The 16377-nt window shown below is 54.6% G+C and overlaps 2 protein-coding genes across 5 annotated transcripts in view; one reads left to right on the forward strand and one right to left on the reverse strand.

Annotated features, from left to right (window-relative positions):
- The window catches only part of PHKA2 (phosphorylase kinase regulatory subunit alpha 2), a 46165-nt gene extending 33952 nt beyond the window's left edge, over positions 1-12213 (forward strand). For 2 of the 4 annotated variants that reach the window (XM_064152060.1, XM_064152062.1), the window contains 9 exons: positions 2880-2958; positions 3051-3180; positions 3690-3791; positions 5092-5210; positions 6840-6887; positions 7567-7734; positions 9250-9303; positions 10903-11103; positions 11688-12213. In XM_064152060.1, the coding sequence (XP_064008130.1) occupies positions 2880-2958; positions 3051-3180; positions 3690-3791; positions 5092-5210; positions 6840-6887; positions 7567-7734; positions 9250-9303; positions 10903-11103; positions 11688-11861 (1075 nt within the window). In that variant the 3' untranslated portion in view covers positions 11862-12213. The remainder of the gene's footprint in view (positions 1-2879; positions 2959-3050; positions 3181-3689; positions 3792-5091; positions 5211-6839; positions 6888-7566; positions 7735-9249; positions 9304-10902; positions 11104-11687) is intronic. The other 2 variants (XM_064152061.1, XM_064152063.1) reach the window with 2 other exon arrangements.
- A 2234-nt stretch (positions 12214-14447) lies between these two features.
- PPEF1 (protein phosphatase with EF-hand domain 1) overlaps positions 14448-16377 on the reverse strand; it is a 47359-nt gene continuing 45429 nt past the window's right edge. Inside the window, exons 16-17 of the mRNA XM_064152064.1 lie at positions 15759-15843; positions 14448-15304 (exon numbers count right to left, since the gene is read on the reverse strand). Coding sequence (XP_064008134.1) covers positions 15111-15304; positions 15759-15843 — 279 coding nt within the window. The 3' untranslated portion in view covers positions 14448-15110. The remainder of the gene's footprint in view (positions 15305-15758; positions 15844-16377) is intronic.

The following is a 16377-nucleotide window of genomic DNA, read 5'->3' on the forward strand; positions in this document are numbered from 1 at the left end:
GGTGAGTCAGGAGGATCAGCAAGGGGGATTAGAAGCAGAATGATGAGTTGGGTTGCACAGGCCCAGGGAGAAAACAGACACTGACTCCAACAGGTAGGCAGTGTCTTACCTGTGTTAGTGTCCTTGCTTTTATACCTCTCAGCAGGCACCACCACTGTTCCCTTCTCACAGCCTGGCCTCTCTCATGAAAGTATTCCAATTAGCCTCAAACCAGCACATCCTGGCAGCACCCTGCTGCTGCTCAGGCCTTGCTTTAAAAGCACAGCCCTCAGCTGGGCAGGAATTGCAGTGCCCCAGGCAGAATTCTGGGGTGCAGAGCCCTTTGTGCTCCCTCCGAGGAGCTGAAGAGCAGCTGCCTGGGTCACTGCTGTAATGGGAGGGGAGGGCATTTAGTCCCAAGTTAATACAGGTGCTTAATTTTGATATTTAGCAATCTCATAATTCTTAATAGTAGGTTCTTTGCACAGGCATGGAAAGTATCACACAGAGGGCAATAAACAGGGAGTCTGGCACACTCAAGACATAACTAGCAACAATATAACAGCCATTAAACTCTTCTGGCAAGAGACTCTTGCAGCCAATGTGCTGCTTGCCTTGGAGTGAGACCCAAGAGGCTCCTTTCTGCTAAGGCAGAAGGCACAATAGAATTCACAGGGTCACAGAAGTAAGCAGGTTGGAAAAGATCTCTAAGGCCATCGAGTCCAGCCTGTCACCTAACACCTTCTAATTAACTGACCCATGGCACTAAGTGCCTCATCCAGCCTCCCCTTAAACACCTCCAGAGATGCCAGTCACTAGTGGTGTTCCCCAAGGATCAGTGCTGGGCACAGTCCTGTTCAGTGTCTTTATTGATGATCTGGAGCAGGGTATTGAGTCCAGCAGCAGTAAGTTTGCAGATGACACCAAGCTAGGAGCAGCTGTGGAGCTGTTGGAGGGTAGCAGAGCCCTGCAGAGGGACCTGGCCAGGCTGCATGGGTGGGCAGAGGCCATGGGATGAGACTGAACAATGCCAAGGGCAGGGTTCTGCACTTTGGCCACAACAACCCCAAGCAGCACTGCAGGCTGGGGCCAGAGTGGCTGGAAAGCAGCCAAGAGGAAAGGGACCTGGGGGCACTGATAGATAGTAGCTGAAGATGAGCCAGCAGTGTGCCCAGGTGGCCAAGAGAGCCAATGGCATCCTGGGCTGCATCAGGAGCAGTGTGGGCAGCAGGACAAGGGAGGTTATTCTGCCCCTGTACACAACACTGGTCAGGCCACCCCTGAGGAGCCAGTTCTGGGCTCCTCAATTCAAGAGAGATGTTGAGGTGCTGGAAGGTGTCCAAAGAAGGGCAACAAAGCTGGTGAAGGGCCTGGAACACAAACCCTATGAGGAGAGGCTGAGGGAGCTGGGGGTGTGCAGCCTGCAGCAGAGGAGGCTCAGGGCAGAGCTCATTTCTTGCTGCAGCTGCCTGGAGGGAGGTTGTAGCCAGGTGGGGGATGGCCTCTTCTCCCAGGTAACCAGCAATAGAACAAGGGGACACAGTCTCAAGTTGTGGCAGGGCAGGTCTAGGCTGGATGTTGTTAGGAAGTTGCTGGCAGAGAGAGTGATTGGCACTGGAATGGGCTGCCCAGGGAGGTGGTGGAGGTCTCCAAGTAAAGACTGGATGAGGCACTTAGTGCCATGGTCTGGTTGGTTGACTGGATAGGGCTGGGGGATAGGTTGGACTGGATGATCTTGGAGGTCTCTTCCAGCCTGGTTGATGCTATGATTCTGTGCTGACTCCACCACCTCCCAGACAGCCCATTCCAATGCCAATCACTCTTGCTGTGAAGAACTTCCTCCTAACACCCAGCCTGGACCTGCCCTGCTGCAGTTTGAGACTGTGTCATCTTGTTTTGTCTCTGGGTGCCTGGGAAAAGAGACCAACCCCCACCTGGCTACAGCCTCCCTTCCAGGTAGTTGTAGGGAGCAGTAAGGTCTCCTCTGAGCCTCCTCTTCTCCATACTGAACACCCCCAGCTCCCTCAGCCTCTCCTGGTAGGGTTTGTTGTAGAGAGGCTTCTGGATCTTCCCAGACTCTAAAGAGGGCACTGGGAAAGAAGCAGATGATCTGTGACCTGATCCTGCTTCCACCTTTGATCCCTGGACTTGGCACAGAGGTTTGCAGAGGCACAGGCAGGATGTCTTGCAGGTGTGCAGAGAGCAGGACGTCAGTGGCACTTCAAGGCACTTAATGCCTTCTCCTGCTAAACGTGAAGCACAGCAAGTGCCCAGGTAGCCAAAGCACATCAAAAGGACATCAGAGCTCTGCTGGTGTGAAGCACGAGGCAGGGCAGAGTGAGGCAGGGCAGAGCATGCTGTCTGAGCAGAGTGAGGCAGGGCAGAGCATGCTGTCTGAGCAGAGTGGGGCAGGGCAGAACATGCTGTCTGAGCAGAGTGGGGCAGGGCAGAGCATGCTGTCTGAGCAGAGTGGGGCAGGGCAGAACATGCTGTCTGAGCAGAGTGGGGCAGGGCAGAGCATGCTGTCTGAGCAGAGTGGGGCAGGGCAGAGCACGCTGTCTGAGCAGAGTGGGGCAGGGCAGAGCATGCTGTCTGAGCAGAGTGGGGCAGGGCAGAGCATGCTGTCTGAGCAGAGTGGGGCAGGGCAGAGCATGCTGTCAGAGCAGAGCAGGCTGCTTGCAGCTTAGCTGCGTTCCTGTGATGTGCCCCAGCCTAATGACTCTTTGGCCACAGCGGTTCACCAGTCAGAGTGGCACTTTGCCAGGCTGACCATGTTAGGTGAAACCAGTGCTTGCTTACCCTCACTCACCTTGGGAGGGGACATAATGGCCCTTGCTCCCCCCATCAGCAGCAGGCCATGTTTTAGGCCCACTGGCTCACTGTGCTCTGCCTCCTTGCAGCCCCTTGCCGCCCGAGGAGCTCATAGACCTCATTTACGAAGCCAGCGGCCAGGATATCAGCATTGCAGTGTTGACACAGGTATGCAGCACGGGGCAAGAGGCTTCTTGCAGCTGTGTGGCTCTGGGAGGAAGCCTCTCTGAACAGCTGTCCTGCTGGATCTGTCCCCACAGGAGATCATCCTGTACCTGGCCATGTACGTCCGGTCGCAGCCCAGCCTCTTTGTGGAGATGCTGAGGCTCCGCATTGGGCTGATCATCCAGGTGATGGCCACGGAGCTGGCTCGCAGCCTCAAGTGCTCAGGTGAGAGAGATGGGGTCAGAAGGGAGCTTCTGCCACTCTCCTGCCTGATTCTTCATTTACCTGTGTTAAATCATGGGACCATAGAGTGGTCTGGCTTGGAAGGCACCTCCAAAGGGCATCCAGTCCAACCCCTTTGCACTCAGCAGGGATATCCTCACTAGAGCAGCTTGCCCAGAGCCCTGTCCAGCCTCACCTTGAATATCTCCAGGGAAAATTCCTGGGCAACCTGTTGCAGTGTTGCAGCAGCCTCCTGCTGCAGAACTTACTCCTCACATCTACTCTCAATCTGCTCTGCTCTCATTTCAAACCATTGCCCTCATCCTGTCCCTGCAGGCCTTTGCAGACAGAGAGGCTGTGGAGTCCTCTCTGCAGACACTCCTGGATGCATTCCTGTGTGACCTACTCTGGGTGGCAGGGCCATTGGACTGGATGATCTGTCGAGGTCCCTTCCAGTCCCTGCCATTCTGGGAGTCTGTGTTTGCCATTTTTAATGACATTTTCTCACCTAGGTGAGGAGGCCTCAGAGAGTTTGATGAACCTAAGCCCCTTTGACATGAAAAATCTCCTACACCATATCCTCAGTGGAAAAGAGTTTGGAGTGGAGAGAAGCTGTAAGTTGTCCTCTGGGGTGCTTGGGTATGTGAAGTGAGAGCTATCAATATAGATTGTCTGATCAGCAGGAATCCTCTCCAGTGGGTAACTCCCCATGGGTGGCCAGCACATGTGGAACAAAGGAAACAGAGAGGATGCGTTTGAGAGCACCCTCAGCAAGGCTGGCAATGACACCAAACTGTGGTGCCTTGCACTTACCTGAAGGAAAGAATCCATCAGGAAGGATCTTAACTGCCTTGAGAAATGGGTCAGTGACAATTGCATGAGGTGCAACAAGTCAAAGTGCAAGGTCCTGCATCTGGGTCTGGCCAAACTCAGGCACAAATCCAGGCTGGGTGCAGAGTGGGCTGAGAGCAGCTCTGAAGAAAGAGCCTTAGGGATGTTGGGTGCTGAGCAGCTCCCCAGGAGCCAGCAGTGCCCTCCTGCAGCCCAGCAGGCAGCTGTGTGCTGGCTGCAGCCAGAGCAGTGTGGGCAGCAGGGAAGCTCTGCTGTGAGCACAGGCTGAGGGAGCTGGGGGGGTGCAGCCTGCAGAGCAGAAGGCTCCAGGGGCAGATCAGAGCTGCTGCCAAGAGCTGAAGGCAGCCTGCAGGAAGGCTGCAGAGGGACTTGTGCTGAGGGGGTCTGCAGGCAGGCCAAGGGCAATGGTTTGGAGCTGAGGCAGAGCAGGGGGAGAGTGGAGCTGAGGGAGAAGCTGTTGAGTGTGAGGGTGCTGAGAGCCTGGCCCAGGCTGCCCAGGGAGGCTGTGGCTGCCTCCTTGCTGGGGGTGTTCTGGGCCAGGCTGGCTGAGGCCTTGAGCAGCTGAGTGTGGCTGAGAGGTGTCCCTGGGCATGGTGGCTAACGTTGGAGCAGAGGAGCTCTGAAGTCCCTTCCCATCTGAGGCATTCCAGGGATGGAAGCTGTCCTGCTCTGCAGTGAGTTTGTGCTCAGTTTGCAGGGATATGATGGCAGACTTTTAAAGTAAAGACATTTGATGTGACCAGAAAGCAAAGCATAAAAAGGCCACACCCAGCATACCTTCAAGGAGCATGGCTGTGGGGGCTGCAAGTTCTGACTGTCTGCTGGGTTCATTCTGGCCCCTCACAGGCTCATTGCAACTCCTAAAGCTGCAGTTGCTCAGGGTCTTGGAAAACCAGGCCCTGATATCCAAGTTGGGATCTTGGCATCAGATTGAACTACTGGAAGGTGCTGTCACCCAGAGCACTCCACACTTGTGGAGGGATGTGTCTTTATCCTTGAACCCCTGGGTACAACCTCACCTGCTTTTCTAGACTGCTGAAATTGTCTCTCTGCTTCTTTCAGTGCGGCCTGGAGATTCCTCTTCATCCAGCCCTGCCATTTCTATTCATGAAATGGGGCACTCTGGAGCTACCAAGACAGAGAGAAGTGGCATTAGTAAGCTGAAGAGTGAGATCAAGCAGGTGAGGGGGCTCTGGCAATACTCCTCAGGCAGTGCAGCTCTTCTGGAGCTCTGCTGCTTTAGCTTTATCCTTGGTAAATGCCAGACATTTCCAAAGATCCTTTAGGTTACAGCTCAACACCAAGCAGGAGGCAGTTTGCTCCTAAAATGGGCTTCTTTCTTTTGTTCTTGTTTCAAATGTGTGGATTCTCCCTCCCTGGAGGTGTTCAGGGCCAGGCTGGATGAGGCCTTGAGCCAGCTGGGCTAGTGGGAGGCATCCCTGCCCATAGGAGGTTGGTTGGAACTGGATGCCCTGAGGAGAGAGGCTGAGGGAGCTGGGGGTGTGAAGCCTGCAGCAGAGGAGGCTCAGGGCAGAGCTCATTGCTGCTGCTGGCTGCTTTGCACTCGCCCTGATGGGAGTTTGGGGCTTCCATCTGAGCAGGGCTGGCAGTTGTAAGTGGCTGGCTGGCTCCAGGCCCTTTCCAGAAGGAAGAGGCAGTGCTCTAGGTGGCAGCATTATGATGCTTTAAGTGCAGAGAGTGGGCCCTGGGCCGCTGCTGAGGCTGGAAACGTTTTCCTTCCTTGCTTTTGCATTAGATAGGAACTTTCTGGTGTGGATTTGGTTTGGTTTTGCTCTCCCCCACCTCAGCACTCCTACTGCATCACACTGCATTTGCTCAGGAATTCACTAGATTCTGACTTAGTGTTGTTCTGGCAGGGGGAAGGGAATAAACTTTGTGTTACAAGGAGCATTTCAGGTGCTTTGTGCTAACATCTCTTGGCACCAGAGCTCAGGTGTTGAGCTGCTGCAGCTCCCTCTCATCTGCTGCATTCACTCCTTGAGCCTGAACATGAAGCCTTCGCTAGTCCTGAACCATCAACACTTAAACTAGGAGGCATGGCTTGGGAATAGATGGATGCAGAGAAGTGCTCTGAGGTGCTGCAGCCATGTTCCAGCACAAGCTTTGCCTTGCAGCTGTTTGTTTAGTGCTGCCCTCCTGGCTGGCAGCCCCCAGACTGTCTGTAGCAAGATGACCTCCTGGGCAAGGAGAAGCTGCTGGTGTTACAGTGAGAGGGGAATGGAAGCAGGGAGCTAGTGAAGCCCTTCCCAGCCCAGGGAAGCTTTTGCATGCAGCTTAAACTCTGCTGGTTTGTGTCTGCCATGCTGGAAGCTTGCTAGATGGTGTGGGCAGTGTGTGGCTGCCAGGCAGGCTGCTGGCCTGGCAGGCTCTGCTTCGTGTTTGCATGTGAGGAATGAATTCTGCCATGAGGGGAGTGGAACACTGCAACAGGTTGCCCAGGGCCCCATTCCTGGAGCTATGCAAGGTGAGTCTGGACAGGGCTCTGGGCAGCCTGCTCTAGTGGAGGATGTCCCTGCTGACTGCAGAGGGGTTGGCTTGGATGCCCTTTGGAGGTGCCTTCCAACCCAGGCTGTTCTGTGGCTATTCATTGACCTTGGGAATAGGCAGCAGCTGCCCTGAGGTCCGGCGCAGTGCAGCACTGCGAGGGGCCAGGGGCTGTGGCAGTTCTCAGCTGAGTTCCTGAGCTCCCTCCAGGTTTCTTGTCTTTGCACAGATGAGTTCCATGTCCGTGTGTCCTGTTCTGCCATGGCTGGCTGTCTGATGGGCTGGTGTCTGGTTTTGTTTTGTAGTTCTTTCCCGAGGGCCCCTCCGTGTCCAGCAGCACATTCACTGCCACGGTAAAGCATTCTGCAGCCCTCCACCTGCTTTCCACTCTGTCTGCATGCAGGGGGCTTAGCTCTAGACACCTCCTGTGGCTTCTCTGCAGGAAGCTTGTTTCCAAACCCTGCTTTTGTCTCCTCCATCCTCCCTGGGAGCCAATTCTCGTTTGTAATCTTTTAATAGCAGCTGAGTCTTGCATTTAGATCCACTTAGTTCTCCTGCAGCTTAAGCAGGTGCAGCAGCTGAAGCAGTGCAGCAGCTTCAGCTACCTGATGGTGGATTATGTTAGAGGTGTTTAAATAGACTGCAGCACTGATAACCTCTGGCAGTCCCTCGATACCACTGGACCCAGAATAGCTTCAGGCTGCTGAGGGGGTTTATGGGCATGAGGCATGGGTACCTCCTCAGGCAGTCCTCTTCTTTGAAGGCAGAGAGCTGCAGCTTATTAAGCTCTGCCTGTTAAGAAGACTAAGGAGGAAGGTAATTGTTGAAATCGTTCACCAACAGAAACCTGAGAAAGTGCCAGAGAAGCTTTTTGTGAGGGGCAGAGAGGGATCAGTCCTGCTCCATGCCCTAGGACAGCACCACAGCCTGCGCTGTGACCCTGGTTCTGAGTGTAACAGAATGATGTGGCCAGCAGGACCAGCACTTGTGGTGGTGGAAAGCAGCTAAGCAAGGCTTCTGTGTTGGTTACAGAGGGGCAGTACTCCAGCATCTCCCACCAGCACTTCTCCTGCTGGCTGCAGTGCAGAGAGCAGCTGGGGGGACCGGAAGGGGCAGTGGCTGCGCAGGAGGAGGCTCGATGGGGCCATTAACAGAGTTCCTGTTGGCTTCTATGAGAAGGTGTGGAAAATCCTGCAGAAGGTAAGTGGATGGCTGTGGAGGGCAGGAAGCATCTCTGCCAGTGAGCGTGGCGAGGACTTAGGAGAGGACCGCTTGGAAATGCCTAGGTGGCACCAAGGTGGGTGAGAGTGCTGATCTGCTGCAGGCTGCAGAGAGGCTTGGGCAGGGTGGAGCAGTGGCCTGAGGGCAGTGGGATGTGCTTCAGCCAGGCAGAGTGTCTGCTCCTGTGTTTGGGCCTCAACAACCCCATGCAACGCTCCAGGCTGGGGGAAGCATGGCTAGAAAGTTGTCCAGCAGAAAGGGACCTGGGGGGGCTTTAATGGACAGGTGGCTACACATGAGACAGCAGTGCCCAGGTGGCCAAGCAGGCCTGGGGCATCCTGGCTTGGCTTAGAAACACTGCAGGCAGCAGGGACAGGAGGGGATCATCCCCCTGTGCTCAGCACACCTCCAGTGCTGTGCTCAGCTCTGGGCCCCTCACTGAGGGGCTGCAGCCTGCCCAGAGCAGGGCAACGAGGCTGGAGAAGGGCCTGGAGCAGCTGGGGGTGAGGAGGGGCTGAGGGAGCTGGGGGTGTGCAGGCTGGGGAAGAGGAGGCTGAGGGCAGAGCTCATTGCTGTCTGCAGCTGCCTGCAGGGAGGTTGGAGCGAGCAGGGGGCAGCCTCTGCTGCTTGGTGCCAAGGGACAGGAGCAGAGCAAATGGTTCCAAGCTGCCCCAGGGGAGGCTCAGGCTGGATGCTAGGAAATACTTCTGCACTGGAAGGGTTCTGAAAGCTTGGAATGGTCTGCCCAGGGCAGTGCTGGAGTGCCCATCCCTGGGGGTGTTCCTCAACACCAGCTCCACAGGCTGCTGGGACATGGTTTAGTGCTGAGCCTGCAGGGCTGGGTGGAAGGTTGGACTGGATGATCCTGGAGGTTTCTTCCAGGCAGATCTGTTCTGTGAGTCTGTTTCTGTAGCTCAGGCACTCAGCTGTGCCATTCCCTTGTCTGCCTTCTCACCATTCAGGTTTTGTCCCTCTTTCCTTGTGCACCACTTGGCATTTCTAGCACCACCTCTCCCCCACTGCTGGTGACCTGTGTCCAGGCACCACAGCATGTTGACCTCCTTGAGGTGTGGTGCCCTGAATCTGGCAGGCTTCAGCAGAACTGCAGCATAAAAGTGGTGCCTTTGCTGCTCTGTTGCATTCCCTTCTCTTTCTACATCTTTTCCCACAGAATGTTCTCACTGATTCCCTTCCCTCCTTTGTGAGCCTCTTCCTGTCGTGGCTCTCAAAGGACTTTGCTGCCCTTCAGCAGCTGGGCAGGCACTCAGCACACTCCCTGCATGCCCTCTCAGGCTGGTTCTTGGTGTCTGCCAGCTTACACAAACTACTTCCTCAGCAAAGGTGAAGCAGCATTAGCAGGCTTTGTTTGGGGCTTTTTGGTTGCCTTTTAGATGAACTTTCTTGTGTTTAACTGATAAAGTTGTTACATTTTGGCTCAGAAGAGGGAACTCTCAGGCTGACTTTCTGTTCATTATCCACACCTTGTTGTTCCAGTGCCATGGGCTCTCCATCGATGGCTATGTCCTTCCTTCTTCGACCACCAGAGAGGTACAGTAAAGTGCCCTGTGCCTGAGTGTTTGCTTTGGCAGTGTTTGATGCAGCAGGGCTGCTCTTGGAGCCTTCCAAGATCTGAAGGGGGCTCCAGCAAAGCTGCTGAGGGACTTTTTAGGGTGTCAGGTAGTGATAGGACTGGGGGGAATGGATCCAAGGGATCCCCATTCCAGGGGAAATTCAGCTTAGATGGTAGGAAGAAGTTCTTCACCACCTGGCACAGGTTGCCCAGGGAGATGGTGGTAGCCTCATTGCTGGAGGCTTTTAAGGCCAGGCTGGATGTGGCCTTGGAGAACCTCCTCTCGTGTGAGGTATCTCTGCCTGTGGCAGGAGGGTTGGAACTAGTTGAACCTTGAGGTCCCTTCCAAGCCTGGCAATTCTGTGATTCTGAGATCCTTGGTTTGAAGCAGGTTAGAAGATCTGGACCTTCCTCCAGCACCTCCATCAGCCTCCCTGTGGCTGTGCACACCAGCTCCTGCCAGGCAGGCCTGGGAATGAGGTTGTGGCAGGTTTTGCTCTTTGCCAAGCCTGCCCTCTGCACAGCTTCACTGCCCCCATGGGCTCATGGAGCACCACTGGAAAGAATCAGAGAGATGGAGAATGATCTGGGTTGGGAGGGACCTCCAAAGGTCATCCAGTCCAGCCCCCCTGCAGGGGCAGTAAGAGGGTGGCTGGTGGCACTGTTCTGGGCAGGGTGAGGAGGAATGCAGCAGGCACATTGTTTGCCACTTCTATCTTTCTTATGCTGCAGTCTATGGTGGCATCAGTCTCAGAAGTAAATACCAATTAAGGATGATTGTTTCTAGCCAAAGTCACAACCTTCCCTTAATTCTTCCCCCTGAGCTGGCTTGCCAGGCTGTCTTTAGGTGCTCTGGCAAGCTTTGCATTCAGATAGAGCCAGCTCTTTGTGAGCAGCCATCCACTGCTGCAAGAGACTCTGCCTGGAGCTCTCTTCCTGTCTGCTTCCCTCAGCTTTGTCCCTGGCCTCCCTCTCCACAGCAGTGGCTGAAGAGAAGAGCTGGAATTTTCTGACTTTCATTTTCAGAAGAGAGAGCTTTTTGTATTCCTTTTGTGTAGGCTTTATCATTTCAGCCTGTCAGACCCAGAGAGTGTCTCATTTTGCTGTTTGAAGGAGGCACAAGGAACAAGCACAGAGCTCCTAAGGCAGCAGCCCTGCACAGGACATCCAGAGAGCAATGCCAGTGTGGATGAGGCTGCTCCACAACCAGCATAGCTGGAAGCACTCACTGGGAGCAGCTGGGCAGTTTTAAACCTCAGCTTTCATTCTGGCTGGGCAGAGGGCACAAGACTGCAGCAGGAGGAGCAAGGAGTTAAGTTGCCCTCTGGGCCCCAGCAGCAAGGGAAAGTTTGTGTGCTGGAGCAGACCTCTGCAAGTCGCAGAGCTGTGTGCAGGATCAGGGCCTAGCAACACGGAGAGCTTCTGTTGGTGCTGAAAGCCACACAGGGACATTTGTTGGCTTCTGCCAGCCTGTCCCCGTGTGCAGACAGCAGCACAGCTGGAGGTGCTGGCGGGACGTGGGCAGCCGCTCTGGCGGAGCTGTCACTTCCCCTTCCATGTCCCCTGCACCTCTCCAGATGACCCCCTGCGAGATCAAGTTTGCTGTGCACGTGGAGTCGGTGCTGAACCATGTCCCCCAGCCCGAGTACAGGCAGCTGCTGGTGGAAGCCATCCTGGTGCTCACCTTTCTCTCCGACGTGGAGGTGAGCAGCATCGGGGGCATCATCCACGTGGACCGGATCGTGCACATGGCCAACGACCTCTTCCTGCAGGAGCTGGTGAGTGCCAGGGCAGGCTGGGAAGCCTCACCACTGGAAACTGGCCCCTGCTGCTCTCTGAGTGTGTGCTGAGCTTGGTATTTTCCTCCTTCTTTCCCCTACAAAGACCAAATTGCTTCAGTGTCTTCTAGAAATAGCCATAGAGAAGACTCTGTGGGGACCTCAGAGCTGCTGCCAAGAGCTGAAGGCAGCCTGCAGGAAGGCTGCAGAGGGACTTGTGCTGAGGGGGTCTGCAGGCAGGCCAAGGGCAATGGTTTGGAGCTGAGACAGAGCAGGGGGAGAGTGGAGCTGAGGGAGAAGCTGTTGAGTGTGAGGGTGCTGAGAGCCTGGCCCAGGCTGCCCAGGGAGGCTGTGGCTGCCTCCTTGCTGGGGGTGCTCTGGGCCAGGCTGTCTGAGGCCCTGAGCAGCTGAGTGTGGCTGAGAGGTGTCCCTGGGCACGGTGGCTAACGTTGGAGCAGCTGAGCTCTGAGCTCCCTTCCACCCTGAGCCATGCTGTGCTGCCATGGCCCCGCTGTGGCAGGGGTTCCCCAGTAGGGGAGCCTGCAGCCCTGACCTCCTCTGCTTCTTTGCTTGTGTCTTCCCAGAAATCCTTCGGCGCCACAGGCAGGATCTTGGAGAAGGACCTGGCCACAGGCATTTGCCACTTCTTTTATGACAGTGCCCCCAGCGGGGCCTATGGCACCATGACCTACCTGACCAAAGCCATCATTGTGTATTTGCACGATTTCCTGCCCAGCACAGGCTGTGCCATGCAGTGAGGGAGGCCTCATGCAGGAGAGGAAGGCTCAGAAGCTCTTCTCTCCTCCCATGTGCCTCTCCTGAGCCTCCGCTTTAGCTGCTGCCTGTGTGTGTGCTGTGCACTACCTCAGCCTTCCACACCAGTTGGGATGCTACCTGCAGGGGCCAGGTAGGTGGAATCTGGGCTGCTTGTGAGAGCGTGTCAGAAGTAAGACTGAGGCTGCTGCTGGCTTGGGTGCCCAAGTGCAATTCCTGTCAAGTTGACAAGACTTACTCAGCTCTGCCGAGAGGCAAAAGGACAACTCTGTGGAGATCAAAAGGCATAATAAAAGCAGGGAGCTGCATCTCGGGCATCAAAGTCTCCCAAACAAGGGGAGTGATGGAATTCCTTAATCCTTCTCCTGCTGTGTGCAGATGTGAAGCACCAGAGCAGAGCATGAGCCACCCAGGGAAGCGTGGGGGAAGGACTGGCAGTAAGCAGCTGAGGTTCCTGGCACACATCCATCCTCACTGGCACAGGGCAGGGCAGGGCAGACACCAGCAGAGACGAAGGTCTGACTGATTCACTGGTGTGAGAGCAGAGCCTCTCAGGAAGATGCCTGTCTTTAACCTGAACAAAACTGTTTGCAGCCCCAAGGCTTTGGAGGCAAAATCTCCAGCCTGCAGCTTGTCCAAGGTGAGGGGTTTATGCCTGCAATCCTTTCCTCTGAATGGAGCAAGGAAAACCTCTTCCACTCCAGCTCCCTTGCCAAGTCTCCTCATCCTTTGCCTTGCAGAGAGCCTCAGAGTTAAGAATGGCATCATTGCCACCCTCCCAGCAGGACTTTATGGAAGGCTTTGATATTTGTTTCTTTTGTTGTTGTTTTCATTTGAGTCTCACATTTCACCTGTGGGCTGGGCTGGGCTGCCTGGAAGTCTTCCTGCATACAGCTCCCAGGTTAGTGCCTGTGCCTCGAATCTGTCCACTGGAAAGCAGTTCCTGCAGCTGCTGCCAGCTGCTGCTGGTTGCACAGGTGTGTCAGACTAGACAGAGCCCAAGCAGGTTTAATCTCCTTGAAAACCTGCTGGTTGGGGTACAAAATCTGCCTGCCTTCTGCCCTGCTGCTCATGGCCTCCCTCCCCAGGGAGAGAGCACTGCCTGTTCCTGGGAGGTGAAGGCAGCTGTGCAGCCCTGAGCTGTTTGGTTACTTTCTGTGGTGGGTAGCAAACCACTTGGGCTGCAGCCCTGCATGCACACAGCACTGCAGGACTCTGTCACCCCTCTGGCAACCGCCAGGGGCTCGAGTGAAGTGGGAGCCCCAAGCAGTGGCATCTGTACCTGCAGGGCAGAGCTTTTGGCACTCAGCTGCACTGATTCTTCCCTGCTCAAAGGACTGCTCACAGCTGCTACATTAAGTAGCTGCTGCATAAAATGGTGGGCCAAAGATCAGAGGTTGTGGAAGAAGTGCTTCAGCTTGAACAGCTTGGATTTAAGGGCAGGTAGCAGGGCTCCCTCCCACTTGGAGTCTCAAGTGGCTCTTATTCCTGCCATGTTTCACAGTTACTCCCCCTGCCACCCTTCCTGCTTCTGTTGGGGGTCAGGGGGCCCCTGTGTGCTGCCAGCAGCTGACAGGGCAGGTGTTTTCTTCCCCAAAAAAGGCTCAGTGACTCAGCTCCGACCACACTTCAGTACAGCATCCTGGAAAGCCTCTTCTCACCTCCTGCCCAGCAAAGCTCTGCACTGTGACTCCACCTCTGCATCCCCTCTCCTGCAGTGATCCCTCACAAGGTGAGCATCCCTCAGTCTCCCCCTGGAGCAGCCTCAGGAGCCTGTTGGTAGAGGGCAGCCCTGAAGCTGGAGGCTGTCAGCCATGTGTCTGAGCTCCCACCTCTTAGTGCACACCAAGGGGGTGCTCTCCTCTCTGTGGCGGAGGGGGACACAAGGTGGTGGTGGCAAAGAGGGCTCCAGAGCTGTGCTGCCACATTCCACTTCGGGTGCATTTCCTTTTGTTCCTCTGTCAAGTCACAAAATACTTCTGGGAAAACATTCTGTGTTTGTTCTCCTCCCTCTGTTTTTCTCCAAGGCAGCAGGACTGAGGCTGCCGTTGGGTTGTGTGCTGCCAGAAGGGGCAGGCTGCTTCTGTTGGTACCTTCACTGCTGTGGTGAAATAAAACCTAGCTCCTTGCCTTAGCTCGACTGCTGCCAGGAAGGGTTACATCTGGCTGGGCTGCAACCTTTTCCTGCCCTAGCAGCCCTTCAGGTGCAATGCAGTCACTGCAGTGTTGCTTCAGAAGGCTCCTGGCCTGGCTGCACTTCACTTTACATCAGTGTGTTGCTTTCAGAGTGTAAGGTGCAAGAGAAGAGGTCCAGCTGCTGCTGCTCTCCCACCCAGGAGTGGCTGGGGTGGGAATATTGCCTCGGGCTCTTGCATCTTGCTTGTGTTCCAAAACCTCAAGTCCAGAATTTCTCAGTCTACTTGGTAAAGAATTTGTACTTAGTCATATGCAGAGATAGGTTCAGTAAGATCCAAATTGATTTGCTCTTCTTCCTCATCTGTTTTGCTTTAAAGAAATCAGGAGCAGGGAGGTGTTGGTACTGAAGGACAGACAGACACCACACCTCCGTGTGACTGTGACAGCTGAAGCTTTATTGTGCCACCTCCATCTTACATCATCATGCTGCAGAGTTAGGTGATGAATTAGGACTGGTTCTGAGCTCCACAGCCCACCAAAGGTAGGGAGAAGTAATCAGTGGCAAGAGGAAATGTAGTGCAAGTGTAAACAGCTTTCAGCTAAGGTCCTTTGAGCTGTGTCTGTAAACTTCAAGGAGGACAGGAGCTGCATCATGCAAGGGTTGTTTGCCTCTCCCAGACTGGGCAGTCTGCAGCAAGCCTCTGCCTTGCCCATTGTAAGGCCAGGGAGGGGCTGATATGTTCCTTGGGCTTCTCAGTGCTGTTCCTCAGCTGTCACTTAAGGACTGCTGAAAGAACCACAGCAAAGTTTCTCTTCCCGTGGGGCTGTAGGTGTGACCTTGGCAGTGTTCCTAGATTGAACTGATGGGGGAGAAGCCACCAAGGAGGAGGATAAATTGTAAGGTGCTGCTGTGGCAGTGGCAGTAATAAGAATGCAGTAGCAGTGGGGTTTTGTCTCTTCTGCCTCAGGCAGAAGGGACTGAATAAAGGCTTGCACAGTGGCCACACTGCTCACCACATCCAGCAGCCTGCTTGTCAGCCAGGCTGGAGCCTGGGCTGCCTCTGCTCCCAAGGCAGCCCCCAGGAAGCTCTTCCTTTTCATGAGTTTGCCTTTTTCTCCAATCTATGAACCACATGAAAGGCCTCCAGGAATTCATTGAAGTCAATGTGGCCATCTTTGTTGTAGTCTATGCTGAGGACTAACTTGTCAATGGACTCGTCACATCTGTCAATGCCCAGGTGAGAAGTGAAGAGTTTCCACATCTGGCTGAACTCTTCAAGGGAAATCAGACCTAAGGAGGCAGAGAACAAAGTTGCCTTTTTGTCCCTTCCAGTGCTCTTTCCCCTTCCTGTGCCTTCAGTGCCAGAAACTTCCCTGCCTCCCCTGGCTTGCTGTGCAGTGAGCCCAGGGTTGAAGTGGGAATCCTTCTCTCAGGTAATCATCTAAAGCTTCCAGCAGCAGAACTGAGCAAGCAGTGAATGCTGCCTGAGAGTAGAAGGGAGAAAAAGGCCCTAAAGGAGAGAAGCCAGTCTGGAGCTGGGCTATGTGAGGCTTCTTTTTCTCTGTGCACTGTCCCTTGTGTGGTTACAGCTGACTCCTTAGATTAGTCCTCCCTAAACTGGAAAAATGACATCACCTCTGGCTCCTCTACATTTAGAAGCCTTGGGGAGGACCCACAGTGGGGGAAGATAAGCAGTGTGAGCTCCCCAGAGCTGGTGCAGTGAGCTAGACGTAGCTGGACTTACCTGAGTGGTCTTTGTCAATGATGTTGAAGATGATCTCCAGATCCTTTCTGTATCTGCAGAGTGTTTCCACCAGCGCTGGCTGAGCCTGGTTCAGAAGGCACAGAAGCCACTCAGCTGCTGCTCTGAGTCAGTCCAAGCAGCAGAGAGAACATGAACTATCCAGAGCTCTTTGCCCACTTGAACTCGTCAAGTGTCTGGGGCTATTTAAATCTGGGTGCCTGAGCTCTCTGCAGTGACGTTTTTGTGTCAGCTAAAATCTGTCACTTTTGGATGGCAGGGCAGGGAGAGCAGGAGCCCTTCACACCTCCTGCCTCCAGTCATTATTTGTGGAAACAGAGGTAGTGTAGGGAAGATGCTGCCTGCCAGGCACTCCCAGAAAGCTTTTGCTGCTCTCTAGAGAAACAGTGCTGGCAGCTAAGCCCCAAAGCAGTGTGCAGCACTGGCTCACAACTGGGCTCTGCAGAAGAGGCCTCAGCTGCCATTAAACACCTAAAAAAGTCCAGCTCCAACTGGGACTCCCTCCTGCAGGTGCCTGGATTGGCTCTGGAGCCCATGTGAAAAGCTCATCTCCTAAGAGTGAGGATTGGCTGCTTTGGGGTAGGATTTCTCACATCCCTCA

Source organism: Pogoniulus pusillus, chromosome 12 (genome assembly GCF_015220805.1).
Source record: "Pogoniulus pusillus isolate bPogPus1 chromosome 12, bPogPus1.pri, whole genome shotgun sequence".
Classification (NCBI taxonomy): domain Eukaryota; kingdom Metazoa; phylum Chordata; class Aves; order Piciformes; family Lybiidae; genus Pogoniulus; species Pogoniulus pusillus.